Raw genomic sequence first — 17,119 nt, forward strand, 5'->3', positions numbered from 1 at the left:
GCTTCTGGGAGTTATTTCTATCCTACTGCTCAAAACCATTGCCAAGCTTTGATTTTCACATGAAAAAGTTTGCAACCTTTGGTATAAATGGGTTAATTCCAAAGCCTAGACAACCCAGGATGTCTCAGTCCACAGCGAGCCCAGCCTCCAGCTGCAGGTGTTGGCTTCCACACCGCACAGGACCAGGTCTGTGCCAAGTCCTTCTCTGTGGCCACCAGCCACCCGGTGTTGGGGCTGGTCCTCAGTTCATCTGCACGGGGCAAACACACCGGTTGGTGGAAGGTACCAGAGGCAAACTGGACTCTGATTTCCAGCCCGACCTGGGGAGTAGACCTGGCCAGGGAACAGATGCCAGGGCTCCTGTTGGCCTCAGCTCTTCGGCATGGTGGTAACAGCTGTGGCAGCCTGAGAGGGCGGACTTACCATGAGGATGTAGAAACAGACCGCCGGAGCTGCACCCACACCCAGAGCTAGAGACACGCGTCTGTGGTGTGTTTGTTCCAACAAAGATTCAGAGGTGATTCCATGGAGGAAAAACAATAGTATTTCAACAAATGGTGCTGCAAAAATTGGATAACTCATGCAAAAAATTAACGTTTATCTGTATCGCATATTATGTAAAAATGGAACCAAAATAGATCATAAACATAATACAGAATATAAACGTAGAAATTATGGTAGAAATCATTGGAAAAAATCTGTGTGACCTGGAGTTAGGCAAAGATATTTTAAATTTGACAGCAAAAGTATAATCCATAAAATAAAAGAAACATACATTGGACATACTCAAAATGAAGAATATATGCTACTCAGAAGACACTACTGTTAAGAGAATAAAAAATATGAGCCCCAGATCTGGAGAAAACATTTCTAAACCATATATCTGAAAAAAAAAATGGCTTGTACTTCATATCTAAAAAGACTCAAAAGTCAATAATAAGAAAACAAAGTCACAATTTAAAATGGGCAAAATATTTGAATAGACAGATCAGCAAAGAAGATAGATGGATGAAAATTAAACACATTAAATACAGCCAATATCAACAGCCCTGCTACCTCCCAGTTAGCTGACTTCAGAAAGGCCAGCCCCACCGCCATGGGCGAGCACACATGGAAGGGAACAGGAAACGCCATGAGGACACTGAATGAAACATGCCTTCGTGAAAGGCTGAGGGCGCAGCATTTCCTGACAGATGTCGACGTGTCTAGCAGTGTAAGCCTGGTCATGAAAGTGGGAGGGGGGGAGACCCCTTCTCTACCTTGTCCCAGCTCCCCCAGGGCGGCATCTCCTTTGAGAAGCAGGACTGCTTTTATAAGAAAAATATCCATTCTTCATTTTCAAAATAATGTTTCAGATACGTGCCCAAGTGTGTCACATTGCAACAGCTGCCCGGCTGTGGGGGTAGTCTTAGGGAGTAGAGGGGATGGAGGGGCCTGCCCCGTTGCCAGCTGCCCAGGAGAGCTGAGCAGCTTCTCCCTCCAGTGCAGGAGAATGCATTAAGATTTATGGTTCATCCGAAAGTAGCTTAGAAAGAAATCATATGTGCTTACCATCCCTTGCAGAAGTTGCACACAAGTTATTTAAAAATCTCATTTTTTTAAACTGTCTTTATTACAAAGAAAAGAGCCTCTGGGACCCACTTCAAGTGCTGATTGCAGAGGGCACAGCAAGCCAGGCCTCAGGCGAATCATTTACCCCACTCCTTCATCCCCACAGCAAGGTGGGGAGTCTGTGCTTCACAAATGAGGAATCTGAGTGTCAGAGACCTGAGGTGTCCTGTCCAGGACGCAAGAGTGAACCCAGGGACAAAGCCGACCTGCTCTGCTGGGGCCAGCGCCTTTCCACACCCATCTGTTTCTATATTTAAACCGGGTGAAAGGAAGCCTGGAAAGGACATTAGCCCATTTGGAGGCGGATCTGATACACTCTCATTTGTCATAGAAGGCTAGAAAAAGATGGAAAGAGAAACGGGCTGGTGGGGAGAAACCGGTTCTCCGTTTGCTCTCTCTGTCTCTTCTCACAAAGCTGTCATTCTTATGCCTCGCATGGATTTGGGAATTTCAACTTGTCTATTAAAAATATAATTCTGGCCCCATATATATACTTAATATTATCCCGTATCCCCTTCAGAATAGTGTGTGGCCGGCGTTTGCGCCCTTTCATGCAGGACCAGGAATGGATTCCCTAATCAATGTCTTGCGTCTTTCCCATCACAAAATGCAGTTAAATGATGTCTCCTCTCCTGATTGTATTTCTCCATTTAGGCAAAGCATCTTCACTTCCAACAGCTGAGCTTTTCAAAGAGATTTGTTTCTGTGCAGAATTAAAAAAAATATATTGTATATTACCATTTCTGATAATAAGTAACTCAAAACTTTCCTTTAAAACTATTGCAAAGGTTTTATAAATTCAGTTAGATACATGCTTAGGGAAAATACCAAGTTTGAAGTGATTTTTAAAAGATCCCTTATTCTATAATTCTTTTTATATGACATTTTTAGAACAGGCAAATCCATGGAGACGTCATGTAGATTGGTGGTGGCGGGAAATGGAGAATGGCTGCTGGCAGGCGTGGGGCTTCTCAGAAGAAAAATGTTCTAAAATTACCTTGTGGTTATGGCTGCACACACTGAGACTATACTAAAACCACTGGCATGTATGGTTTATTAGTTGTATCTCAACAAAGCTATTAAAATATTCAGTTACCAAAAATGTATCAGTGCATGTAATTACAGTATGTTTAGATCTACTGGAATTTATTTAATGAAATTTAATAAGTAATGTCTATTTAATATACTTCCATGGGGATTTGAATTTTATATGAATTTTTTTTTCATGATCTGTGGTTTTTTTTTAATTATCTTAAGTCTTATGATCACACACCATTTTTAAATTTGTGTATATCTCCTCTACTTTAATCCTTTTAAGTTGGCAAAAGCACCATTCCCAATCACAAATACACAGCAGTTGTACAGCTTTGTTTCTGAATGGCTGTTTAAAGACAATCCTAAATTATAACTTAGTTTGACTTAGATTGTAAAGAATCCAAGAGTGAAGTTTAATTGGCTACTATTTTAAAAGCATGTGACCTTATAGATCATCTATAAAATGTGTGAAGTGTTAAATAATTTTTGATATTACACATAAACCACACAAAATGCCTTTCAATAAGTAAAAGGAACCATTTTAAATACAGGAAATTCTAATTAGATTGGCATAGTTAAGGCCAAAAATATAAAATAGCCATTGCTACCCATTTAACTTCAACTCTTGCCTTTAAGAGGCAAATGAACACAAAACACAGGTGAATCTTGCTTGGTTCTGAGACAGTGAAGGAATTTCCCCCATATTTAAATATATTCACATAACCAGTTATATAAATCTAAATATAAAACCAATCTCCAGTAAGTTTTAAGATGGCACTCACCATTTTGGGAAAAATTTAACATTACTAATGAAGTCTAATAAATTCTAACAGTGATAGAATTTACGAAATTGGAATTAGTATTAAAACCCAAAAACTGAACATACTCATTTAACCACAAGCCAGTCTTAGTTTTAAATCAGGACTGCCCAACAAAATATTCTGTCAGTCATTCATGATATAAATTCTGGTGTATGAGATCTATTAAAGTATGGTACACATTAAAAAGTCATGAGACATTTGTTTTGTAATAAATAAGGCAGTGGCCAATTATTACTCATTAGTAGCTTTTTTGAGATAAGCTATTAAGTCTTCCCTTTCTCACTTCTTCTTAATGCCGACAAAGATCATTTTTGTTTCAGGGATATACTTCTTGGGATTCTCCAAATATTCCATCAGTGTATCTTCTCCCCAGATGATGCCTTTGTTCTTATTGGCTTCAGTGTAAGTGAATCCAGAGGGCTGACCTGTCTTCCGCCCAAAGATACCATGGAGGTTAGGTCCAGTCTTGTGCTTGCCTCCCTTTTCCACAGTGTGACATTGGGAACACTTCTGAATAAAAATCCTCTTGCCTTTCTCAACATCACCCATATTTAATTCTTTCCTTAGTTAGGCCTCCGCTCCACCTCCAGCCGTTAATCGCCTGGCTCTCGTCTGACCACAGTCCAGGGTCCTCACTCCCGGCCTTCCCACCCTGCGCGAGATCCCCTCGAAGGCTCCTCGCGTGGGTCTCGGTCGATCGCGAATGCCGAATTTTATATGAATTTAAGTTACTCTTCTGAATTTTTTTTCAGTTCTTGTCAATGCTTCACAAGGTAGGCATTCCAGCTGTTAAACTTAGTATGGGCCGGGCGCAGTGGCTCACGCCTATAATCACAGCACTTTGGGAGGCCAAGACGGTCAGATCACTTGAGGCCAGGAGTTTGAGGCCAGCCTGACCAACATGGCAAAACCTCGTCTTTACTAAAAATACAAATAATAATAATAATTAGCTGGGTGTGGTGGCATGTGCTTGTAGTCTCAGCTACTTGGGAGACTGAGGCAGGGGAATCACTTGAATCCAGAAGGTAGTCATTGCAGTGAGCTGAGATCACACCGATGTGCTTCAGGCTGGGCAACAGCAATGAAACCCTGTCTGAAACAAACAAACACCAAAAAACGTACTATGCAGCCTTGGGCAAAGTGACTTTTCAAAGCCTTGTTGTCTGTATTTTCAAATAGTATAAGCATCACCTCCCCCATTGCACACATACACCAGTGTACACACACAGGCACATGCAACCAACACACAATTCTTTTTTGCAAAGAGTTCTTAGAAAGAAAAAAGAGATAAATACCATTTTTTCATACGTATGTATGCTATGAGAACCAAGTAATAAAATAAAACAACAAATAATATATATTGTAGCTTCTTAAGAATCTTCAGCTTTCAAAGTCCCAAAGTCACCCAGGGATTCCAGAACCCCAGTGACTCCTCCTCAACAGAGATGGGATCCTGGGAGAACCCAGATCACAGCGGGAGGGATGAAGATAAGGAGACCTCAGGCTGAGCCAGAAGAATTTCTGGAATTAATGCTTCTATCAGGATTAAGTGTGGATTATCAACTACACAGGAGCCACACTTTGTTAGAAGAAATGGTAGGTTTAAGTGATTCTTTTAAGATGAAAATTGATTGGGATTGGGAAAAGTTTGTGATGTGATCATGTAGGGTTGGTGGACAGAGGCAAGAGTTTTGAAGTGAGTCTTTACAGAAACATTCCTGTTTGGTAAATGAACTTTCTGCTCAGATTAGCAACCATGTTATCTTGATAGAGAGAAGTTTGCCCAGATGAACAAAGTGTTTATCTTGATAAACTGATTTACAGGAATGCCTTGAAGCAAATATTAGAGTTGCATCTAAAATGTCACTTCATGGTTAAGTAAAATTATCTGGAAAACCAACATATGTGTCACAAGACACTGATACCAAGGGTCTGACTGGTTCTCAGAGACAGTGAGACCAGGCCTAGGAGTGATTCTAATTGTCGGAATTGCCCCATTGCCAGAATATCAAACCAGAAGTTAGGCTCATGACAAGAAGCCACTAGGGATGAACCAGGCATAGTAGGGACAGGGACATCATAGACACCATTGCTGGGAGGGGGCAGGTGTCTGTTGACAGGACACAACTGTACACAGGCAACATGCTAAGAAAATGCCCAGGAAAACGGGGAATAAAAGTACCCACATTCGAGGATGACACTCTACCGCACCAGTCATCTGGCAGACTTGCAGTGGGCTTGGCGGAAACTTCACTTCTCACAACTTTCTCCTTCTTCTGAAATCAGTCGTCTTCAGCTGTGTAACTTGAGTTCTCAGGAGCATCATCTGCCCTGGCACATTCCTGACAATCTTTGCTGTAAAGTTTTCTGATGGGACAGGGGCCAGGTGTTGCACCTGGAGACGTAACTCTCAGGTTAATCGTGGACTAGTGGTCAAAAACAAAGTGTAGTGTTCCTTGCACGCGGCTCGAGGCCTTGTTTTTTCTCTTCATCTTTTTTTAAAATACAACATTTCCAGCCCACAGGTCTAATGGAAGCTGCTTCAGAGCCATGGAAGCTGTGCCTGTTCAGCCCAGCCTAACTATACTGCGTGAACCTTTGGAAGTACATTTTCTATGTCTGCCTGAAGTAAGATAAAGCTGAAAAATGGGGGGTAAATACTTTGCATAATGGTGAACCAGTGATAGTTTCACACAGAGTTTATAGGGCTGCCAGGGAGTGTGGACTCATGAGACAAGTGTGAAGTCTGCCCCAAGGCAGCCTGCCGTGCCAGATACTTTGGATGGCTTCAGCTCTGTGGGCCCACTGGATGTCTCAAGGTTCTGAGCAGGCAGAAGGCTTCTTTCAGAGCTCGTCAGTGACAACCCCAGCAAAACTAGAACAATGAGTTCATTCTTCACATTGGGAGCCAGCATAATTATGCTTATTTATATATTTGCTTTCTCTACTCTGCAGTCCATAAATATCTGATCAGTAAAGCTCCAAGTAAATTGTGAGAAAAATTAAACAATGACCAGGACACAGTCAAAACTCGTTATACAGTATGGTCATGTGAAATTCAAAGAGGAGCTGAGGCTCCTATTTAGGGGCTTGGGCTCCTGTGTGTTTCCCATTTTTCAGTATCGCTGTTGTGCTGTTGACCTGCAGACACGTTCCAGGGCCGTGTCCAGCAAGCGTGACAGTATCCTCCTGGTACCGACTGACTGCAGTGGCTGAGCTTTCTTTGCTGGCTGGGTAAATTACGTAAAATCGTGTGCAAGTTTCCATTGGAGGTCCTCTGGCACCACCATGTGGCTGGGCTGACAGCCCCCAGCCTGCCTGGCTGAGTTCCTCACGAGATGCTTTCACACTTCTCTGATTCTGGAGTAAAATTTCTGAGGTGTGTTGTCACTTGTAATCAGTTAGAATATTTGTCACAGTCCTCCTAGTTTGAGATTCCCGCAAGTCCTAGTTGAGCTTGTATTTACTCTGCATACAATAAATTTGACTTTTTGGCTTTTCTGTGTTTTTCCACAACTCGGGAATGCAATCAGAAATCTTCCACCCACTACCACACAGAACAATTCCATCACTCATCAACCCATTCCCAAATCCTTAGAAGCCCTGCACACTTTTCTGTTCTACACTTTTGACTTCTCCAGGATGTTATATACGTGGAGCATATAATATGCAGCCTTTGGGGACTGCCTCTTTCACTTACCAAAATGCATTAAGATTCATCCACGTCGTGTGAGTCAGCTGCTCACCCCATCACTATTGCATAGTCTTACATCGTGTGAAAACACCACAGTCTGTTTCTTCCCTCATGTGTTGAAGGACAAACTTGCTTGTTTCCAGTCTGAGGTGTTGTGAATAAAACTGTCATAGACATCTGAAAACTGCTTTTTGTATGAACATAGTTTTCCATTCACTTAGGTAAATGTCTAGGACAGGACTTCCTGGGCCATGAGGTGAGTGTATGTTTATCTTTATAAGAAATGAGCATCTGCCATCCAGGTGTCTGGACATCCAAGTAGAATACTTTGCATTCCCTCCAGCAGTGGGAATTCTTGTGGCTTCACATCCATATTAGCATTTGGTGTTGTCAGTTTTAAGTTTTAATTTTAGCAGTACTTGAGAGTGATAGAGACAGAGAAAAAAAATTTTGGATATAAGTATTTTATCAAATATGAAATTTGCAAGTAATAGCTCCAAGTCTGTGGCTTGTCTTTTTACTGTCTTTACAGTGTCTTTTGCAAAGCAAACACTTTAAATTTTGTTAAAGTCAAATTAAAAAAATTTTTCTTTCATTGATCTTGCTTTTGGTATTGTATCTTGAAACTCACCACCAAAACCAAAGCCATGAAGCTTTTCTGTTATATTTTCTTCTAGAAGTTGTATAGTTTTGCATTTTACATCCAAATCTATAATCCAGTATGAATTAACGTTTGTATGCGGAAAAGGTATGTATTGGTGGGATTTGGGGCATTTGGATTTCAATTGTTCCAACACAATTAACTGAAAAGATTCTCTTTCTTTCCTAACATGACTTGTACCTTTGCCAAAAATCACTTGTCAATATATGTCTGAGTAAATTTCTTTATTCTTACTTTTGTTCCATTGATTGTCTATCCAATACCACACTGCATGGTTTACTGTTGCATTGTAGCATCTTAAAATCAAGTTATGTGAGTACTATATCTCTGTTATTTTGTTCATTTTTAAGAAGTTTTTGTTTTCTTTTTCTTGCAGAATTTTTGTGATCATTATAGTTTCTTTGGTTTTCTATGTGAATTTTGATTCAGCTTGTTTACAAAATAGACTTGCTGGAATTTTACTGAGATTACATTGCTCAAATCAGGGAAAAAGGGAGAATGGACATCTTTGAAATTTTGAGTCTCTAATCCACGAAATGGTATATTTCTTCATTTACTTAGATATTTTTTCTTTCTTTCATCATTGTTTCGTAGTTTTCAGCACACAAATGCTGCACCTGTTTTGTTAGATTTATGCCTAAATGCTTCATTTGTTTTAGTGCAATTTAGTGCTTTTTAAATAAATTGTATTATGTATATTTGAGGTTTACAACGTGGTGTTATGCAATATAGACAGTAAAATGGTTACAATTGTGAAACAGATTAACATATCTATTATCTCACATACATTTTTGTGACACAGGCGGTTAAAATCTATGTATTTAACAAAAATTTTTAACATAGTGCAATTTTATTAACTTTGGCCCTCACGTTGCACATCGATCTCTGGAGCTGTTGGTCCTCATACGAACCTTCTGTGATATTTTTAGTCCTTTGACCTACATCCCCCCCATGTCCTCTTGCAACCCCCACCCATGGAAACTCTGTTACAAGCTGTGTCTCTGTGTATTTGAGGGTTTAAAAAAAATTATCTCACCTGTAAGTGTGATCATTCAATTGTTTTCTTTCAGTATCTGGGTTATTTTACATAATAATGTCCTCCGGGCCCATCCATGTTGTGCAAATGACATTTTAAAAAATTGAATTCCAATTGTTCATTACTGCAGGTAGAAACATTTTTAATTTTCATGTAAGTTGTTTCCTTTTGGGCACAGAGATGTTTGTGATATTACTGACTCTGGTGTTTCCTGTTTTCTAGTAAAAGCACTTAGTACTCTGCATTTCCGTCAAAGTACTGCTTAGCTGCATCCTGATAATATTGATACATTGTATTTTAATTTTTATTTGATTCAAAGTATTTTTAGTTTAGTGCAAGACTTCAGATTTGACCCATCTTTCATTTAGAAATGTATTGTTTATTTGCCATATATTCAGGAATTTTCCAGATATATTTTTGTTTATTTTCGGTTAATTTCATTATGGTCTCAGAGCATACTTTGCTTGTTTTCTACTCTTTTACCATGTTTAAGGTTTAGTCTATGGCACAGAATATCAGCTATCTTGGTAAATATTTCAATTTAAAGCTATATCTTGCTGCTGTTAGGAGGAATTTTCTATAAATGTCAATAATAATTAGTTAATAGCATTTATGAAATAAAAATGAGACAGAGGATTAGTGATCTTCCATTTGGCAAAGGTTTTCTAAAGAGGACACAAAAATTATACATAAAAAATTTTTAAAAATTAAAATTATAATATTTTACTCTTCAAAAGATATCATTAAAAATTATTTCACAGACTGAAAGAAGTATTTGCAAAATATTTGACAAAGAGCTTTTGTTCTGAATATATAAATAATTTACAATGCAATGGTAACAAAACAAACAACTCAGTATATTTGTGGCCTGAGTTGGACAAATATTTTAATGGATATTTCAACAGTAACAACAGGAACAAGAAACGATGTGCAAATGGCAAATAAGCAACAGAAAAGATGCTCAACAGTATTAGTTTTTAGAGAAAAGCTGGTTCAAATCATAAGGGCAATACCACTGCACACCTGTGAGAATGTCTAATATTTAAAACTATGACCAGTGCAAATGCTGGTGAGAATGGATAGCAATTTGATCTTTTGTTTTATTTTTTGAAATGGAGTCTCATTCTGTCACCCAGGCTGGAGTGCAGTGGTGCGATCTCAGCTCACTGCAACTTCCACCTCCCAGGTTCAAGTGATTCCCCTGCCTCAGCATCCTGAGTAGCTGGGACTACAGGGACCTGCCACCATGCCCACCTAATTTTGTATTTTTAGTAGAGACGGGGTTTCACCATGTTGGTCAGGCTAGTCTCAAACTCCCGACCTTGTGATCTGCCCATCTGAGCCTCTCAAAGTGCTGGGATGACATGCCCGAGTCACCTTGCCCCAGCAATTTTAACTCTTATACACTCCAGCTGGGAATGTAAAACCGTTTTTGGAAAACAGTGTGGTCAACTCATAAAACGTTAAACATTCACCTACCGTATGACTCCGATATTCTACTTCTAGAATTAATACATTTCAGACCCAAATTTTGGGATACAAATGCTCATTTCACTTTTTATTTTTAATAACCAAAAACTGAAGATAATCTAAATGTCCACTAGTAGGTAAATAGGTGGATAAATTATGCTGTGCTCACACAACAGGCAATGACTCAGCCACAAAAAAAACAAGCTCCATAGGCGTGCAATGGGTGGGTGATGCTTCCAGAATTGTTAGGTGAAATTGAAGCAGCCAGATTAAAAGTAAGAGAGAGCATGTACTGTAAGACTCCATTTACATGAAATTCTGGAAAATGAAAACTATGTTACAGTGGCAGAAATCAAACTGATGGCTGTCTGAGGACAGGAATGGAGGGAGGAATGGACACCAAGGAATATACGGAAGGCTTCTGGTGATGGAAATGCACGTTTTCATGGGAAATCAGTGTCACCGTACCGATATTTATCAATACCTACAATTTATTTTACAGCAATCATACCTCATTAAACATAAGATGAAATAAAGATATTTCAAGGCAGAAAAGCACTGATCAATTTCTTGCCATAGAATGACATCAGGAATAAACAGTAAAATAAGTTTCTCCAGCTGAAGGAAAATTCCAGATGATCCTACAGATAAGCAAAGATCATCAGGAAAGAATGAAGGACTCCAGAAACTGTAAAAATAACAAAAATTAACTAATTAAAACAACAACTATCAAAATGTAGTGCAAGTTTTATAAGATATGCATAAATAAAATTTTATATTATGTTAGTGCTGGAGTTAAGTATTGGAAGTTTCTTGTATTTTCAGGGAAATATTAAAAGTACTAATTTAAATGTTAGCTACTCAAAGATGCCTAGGGTAATTGCTAAGAGAATAATAAAATAATATACTAAAATAAATGTACAATTATTTTAAATAATAAAATAAAATAATGTACTAAATGTACTAAAATGAGCAAGAAAAATCAATGCATGAAAATATTTGATTTATCTGAAAGAAATTAAGAAAAATGGAACAAAAAATTCTTTTTTCTTAAAAGAATTTAAGAAAAAAGGAAAGCAGACAAGACAAATAGAATCATCTAGTAGGATGGCAGACTTACTTAAACACAATTATTTTAGTAATTATGTGTATAAAGCTGAATAATCGAATTAGAAAACAAAGACAATCTGTATTAAAAACCAAGAACCCAACAATATGAAATTTGCAAGAGGCGCATTTTAGATAAAAGAATACAGACAGGCTGAACATAAATGTCTGTATACTAGGAGTCATGGACACATTTTTTTAAGAGGCAGCTGAGGTAGCTATAGCGCTACGAGACAGCTGATTTCAATTAAGGCAAAAGTACGACTAAAGATAAAAGCTACATTTCATAAAAGCAGGGAGATACAAAACTCATAATTGTGTGTGTGCCTAATATCATTGCTAAACGTGTATGGAAAAAAGACCTAACTAAGCAGAGGAAGAGAAATATCCAAAAGCATAATTGAAGATTTTAACACCTATTTCTGAAGGTGATAGAATAGACAATCCAAAAAAAGTGTAAAAATAGCCTTTGAGGCACACAACTAAGTTTTCCTAATTGGTGTAGACAGAACACTGTGCCCAACAACTGCAGCGTAAAGTCTTTATCAAGGGAACAAGGAGCATTTCTCAGAACAGACTCGGCCCTAAAGCACATCTCAACAAATCAAACACACAAAGGTAAGTAAAATCACACAAACTATGTTTTCCTGCGCAACACAATCACACTGTCACACAACAGAAAGGTAACTGAAGTGACTGCAGAGAACACTTCCACGTTGTTATGCATAGAAGGAGCACAACGGACATCGAAAATGTTTTAACTTGAAAAATAGTAAGAGGTGTCGTATCAAAACTTGAGGGATCCAGCTAAAGCCGTGCTTAGAGAAAATCATGTAGCTTTAGGCGGGTATATTTAATAAGAAGAAAGTTTTGGAATAAAGACTCGGAGCTTCTGCCCCCCAGAAACTAGGAAAAGAACAGCAAGTTAAACCCAAAGATGGAAGGAAGGAAATTAGAAACTAGGTTGGAAAACTGAGAATGTTTTGGTTGAGGAGGTAATTGTCTGATTTTCCATTGCTCCAATTAAAAAGCAACCAAATTCTTTTTTACTAGTTCTAATTAAAAAGCAGCCCAAACTGTTTTTTACTCACACACTTATATGCTCCAGGCATCGTGTTGAGCTAGCAAGAAATATCAAGCACAGTCTAGCTGAGGAGTCAAAATGAACCCATTAAACCCTCAATAACAGCACAAGAGAGCAAGGGATACAAGAGTTTCCACAAGGCGAAATTAGAGGAAACGATAAATCCTGTTGTGAACCATGCCACGCTGCAGAGGTGGTGTGTGAGGACAGCTGCACTGGTAAGGGGCGGCTCCCCTCCTTGCTCTGCCCGGGGCTGCTCTTGGGCCACTGAGCGGCCTGGCTGTGCTGCTGTCTGTCCTGTCTGGCACAGGTCTGATACGTCCACCCGAGAACTGTTGGCATCTTCTCCGTTTTTAAAAGCCGAAGCACTTTCTTTGATCTTCCTAACACCACACACCTGCTAAATTCAGGACGGGGACGGTAACAATTGCTGTCCCGTCTCTAACGATGGAGGAAGTGGGATGCGGGAAGGTGATAACCCTGTACATCTCGGCCGCCACACAGCACAGTCAGAGTCAAGGCTGAGGACACTCTCCTGCCTGCTCCTGGTCCCCTGGTACCGGTGGCACCTAAAGCTCAGAAGGAGGTGAGGAAGCTGCGGCCTAGAGACCGGTCAGAGGCAGTTGTGGAAAATCCGGCTTGAGGGGGCCTGGGCAGCTGGCACATGCCGGGCAGAAAAGTGTGCAGGGTGGGCCGGTGGGGAGTACACACACGCAGCTGCATGTGGGACGGAGGCCCACGCACCTCAGGACATCACAGCATTAGGCCTCTTCCTTTTGAAAAAGTCACTAACTGGGTGAGTCTGTCACGTTTAGTCATAACACACTTTCCTTCACCAGCTGCATGGGTACCGCAGGGTTTGGCCCAAATATGTGTTCTGTCACCCAGGAGACTTGAATACAGATGCTGATTCAGCCATAGCAACTTCCACCACAGGACCGAAATCACAGGGGCTCTTCACAGAAGGGGAAGGGGCCTGGCTGTGAGCAGGGCGGAGAGGCCAGACCCATGGCCTCCAGGGCGGCCCAGCCTGTGAAACTCATGCTGGCAATTTTTGCTTAGGCCAGCAATAGCCTCCCTCAGCAGAGAAACACCAATTTTGTTTAATATGCCATAAATCCTTTGTTATTCCTAACCGTGACTAGACATAGATTATTTAGGACACCATGCCATATTGCAAATAACAAATAACCAGGCTCTATCACTGGGGTAAAGTGCAAATCCTAGATTTAAAAAGGTTTTTCAGCATGAGGTCATGGGAATGAAAGTCCAAGCGCCAAAACAAAGTTATATAACAGGAATAATAAATTGAAGACGTCAGGCAGCAGATGCGGAGGAGGCAGGAGCGCAGAGGCTCAGGCGCGCCTGCCGCAGCCACTGTTTATTTAGGACGTTCGAGCACGCAGGACTCCCAGACCCTGCAAATCACTGCTAAGGCATTTTGACGAACATTCAGATAAACAGAAAGAATTGGCTGTTATAGTTCATTTTTTAAAATATAACCGGCTCAGCAAACAAAAGAAAAATACTGAAAATGTTTCACCACTGAGGCTGCAGGAATTAGGGCTGCAACAGTGCTCACAATTGTTAGGTTCTGCAACTTAGAGGAATGACTCTATGAAAGCAATCTGTGGACTAAATGCCAAGGATTAGGAGTAACTTCCTCTGTTCCTTTGCACTAATACATACAACTCATAGCTGCTTTGAAGGGATGCATGCCTTATTTTTACATTTCATGAAATTTTATAATTGTCAAATTTTTCTAATCCCTGCCCTGACATTACTGGCTGTGTGACCTTGGGCAATTTCGTTCTTTTCTCAAAGCCTCTGTTTACTGATTTCCAAGATGAAATAACAGTGTCCACCTCCTAGGAATCCCATGAACATTTATAGAAACGATGCATTTAACACTGTCTCAGCATGGGGCTTTCCAGTTAGAAGATCTTTACCAATTCAGCTTTTATTGTTCATAGTTTATGGTGTCATGTATGATCTGCTTTCTTATCTAGCTATTCACTTTTAAGTTATAAATTATGCTTTTCTATGTGAAGTAAGCCAGGATAAAGGGAATCCAGGGTGTCGCAGTGGGAAGTGGCTATGTTATAACTTTAAACAAAACGATCAGACTTGGAAGTGAGGGTGTTATCTGATGTGGGATCCTAAGTAGGAAAAGGAGTCAGGCAAGGGGGAGCAGAGAAAGAAGGAGACAAAGCAGATCAACCACAAGTCTGCCTTTCTTCATGGTCCAGGATACATAGCCCTCCTGTGCAAATAACCCATCTAACATGCCATCTCCCTATTCCCGACTTACCACCAGACGCCTCCACTGATGGAAAAATGCCAGTTAGCTCCTGCAATCTTGCTGTTATCAGTACTACATGTAGCCTCCTCCAGCACAATCACCCTCCCATAAAACACCCAGCAAGCTTTTGTCTCCTGGAACTCACCTCCTTTCTTGCTGACCTACCCATCGCATCCTTGCCATGCATTCTCATACTTCCTTTAATAAATCCGCCTTTCATTACCTACCACTGCCTTTGTAAATTCCTTTACTGCATGCACCGCTGCCCCAGTTAGTCACTATCCACAATCCTCGATCATTCTGCTTAGAAAGCCTGGAGAGTGCTGCCCATGGATATCTGGAAGTGCATTCCAGGTAGAAATGGCGGCAACTTCAAATTCATGCTTGTTGTTAAAGCATTAGGAAGGAGGACCACCGGGCCAGGCCACGAAGAAAACAATGGGGAGGTGGGTAGCAAGAAAATAGGTGCCCTAGCAGGAAGCAGATGGCACATCAAAAGGAGAAGCGTGGAGGTGCAATCAGCCAAGCAGCCATCCCAGCCTGCTGGCCTGAAGCAAGGCGCAGTATAGCTATGGAGCCCAGCAAGAGCTTAGGTCTTAGGGAGCCCACTGGACAGATCTGTGGACACACCGGGGAGCAGCCCTTGCCAACACCTGGCCAAGGAGAAGGGAAAAAGAGAAACTTCCCCAGCTTCTCCCTCTCCCACATCCTGACTTCCTCCTGGTGTTTCCAGTTCTAAACCCAGCCGAACACAGAAAGCAAGGAGTCTGCACCTAAAGGTCATGAGGTTCACCCTCCTGGCACGTGGCAGTGGGGAAAAATGGAGAGCTCTCTGAGAGGGGCAGGCCTAGCATGCTCGGCATTAGAGGAGATGCCGTGGGGTGTATTATGAGGTCTTGAAAACCCTGCAAGAGATTGCACCCTGATCGAGTGGGGAGCTGTAGGAGACACGGTCAGGAGAGGGACTGCATCTGACTCGGATTTAACAAGGTCCTTCCGGCTGATGTGTTAAAAAAGGCAGAAGGGAAACTGGTGAAGCAGGACCACATGAGGAGGCTGCTACAGTCATCAAGTGAGAGGGACAACGGCCTGGGACAATGGCCTAAGAAGATGGCTAGCCAGAAAAATGCAAAGGAGAAGTGAGATTCTTGATATGTTCTGACGGTAGCACCAACTGGGCTTGCTGATGATTGAGTCTGAGTGATGAGATAAGGAGAGGCATCAGAAGGACTCCAGGATCTCTGCCCTGAGTGGCTGCAAGGGAGAAGCCATTACTCACAAATCACTGCAGGAGGAACGGGTTTGCGGAGAGGATGGAAAGTGGTTTGGACATGCTGAATTTGAGCTGTGTAGGTAGCAAAATAGAGACTGTAATGAGGCATTCTGATACAAGCCTGAAATTCAAGGAAGAGGCTGGGTCTCAATACATTCATTGAGGAATAATCAGCAAGGCGGAGCCTAGATTCCTGCAATCCAGGGGCACACATGCACACGCATAAGTGTGTAGGCCCCGCGTGACGTCCGCTCTACACAAACCTTTGACAGTGTTCTTATTTTTAGTTCTTCTTTCCCTTCAGTACACTGGATTAGGATTTATACCCTATTTTTCCCCCTAAAATAAACCTTGACATTCTGTGAGACTATAGCAGAATTTCTGATCCATTCAAAATGATACAGACCTGTTTCTTCCTGCTCATACCAATAAGCCAACTAGAAACTCTGAAAATAGTGCAAAAAACAACCAAATGAGAACTATGAATGGTGGCTAGATAAAGGTGAAATGGTTTGGTGCCTAAGGACTAAAAAAGAGAAAAAAAATGAGTACATAGCAGCATCAGGGCATCTGATATACCCCCACCCATACAGGAAGGAGACCAGAGGCATCATATCCAGGCGCCTAGCCAATGCCAGAACGAAGCCCAGGTAGATGTGCAAGTGATAAACATCACTACTACAAATGGTTTCTCAGTCCGTTATCTTTTTCTCTTTGATGCTTTTCCTTAGAGAGGCTCCACAATGGAATGATGCTCTAATCTGTGGATCACTGACTTTCCATGCCTTAGTGGTTTTTAAAACTTTATTCTTATTTAGAGGTACTTTTCTCAATGCACAGAATAACTGAGTTAATGTGTGCACTACTAACAGGGGAACGACGGTTTGAGCCAAACCCCACAGCACAGCACACACCTATAGATAACGAAAACAAAGAAAAACATCTTGAAAATGACCAGAAAAAAAACCATTATCTGTAGATGAACAGCAATTAAAATATAGTGGATTTACCATCTGAAATAAAGA

General features: G+C 40.8%; 1 protein-coding gene across 1 annotated transcript; it reads right to left on the bottom strand.

Annotated features, from left to right (window-relative positions):
* Nucleotides 1-3,003: 3,003 nt before the first annotated feature.
* LOC108288636 (cytochrome c-like) lies at nucleotides 3,004-4,048 on the bottom strand. The gene has a single exon (XM_017507608.2). It carries the CDS (start codon nucleotides 4,014-4,016, stop codon nucleotides 3,747-3,749), a length of 270 nt encoding a protein of 89 aa, XP_017363097.1. The 5' UTR covers nucleotides 4,017-4,048; the 3' UTR covers nucleotides 3,004-3,746.
* Nucleotides 4,049-17,119: the final 13,071 nt, after the last annotated feature.

This window comes from Cebus imitator, unplaced genomic scaffold (assembly GCF_001604975.1).
Source record: "Cebus imitator isolate Cc_AM_T3 unplaced genomic scaffold, Cebus_imitator-1.0 Scaffold380, whole genome shotgun sequence".
In the NCBI taxonomy this organism is placed as follows: Eukaryota; Metazoa; Chordata; class Mammalia; order Primates; family Cebidae; genus Cebus; species Cebus imitator.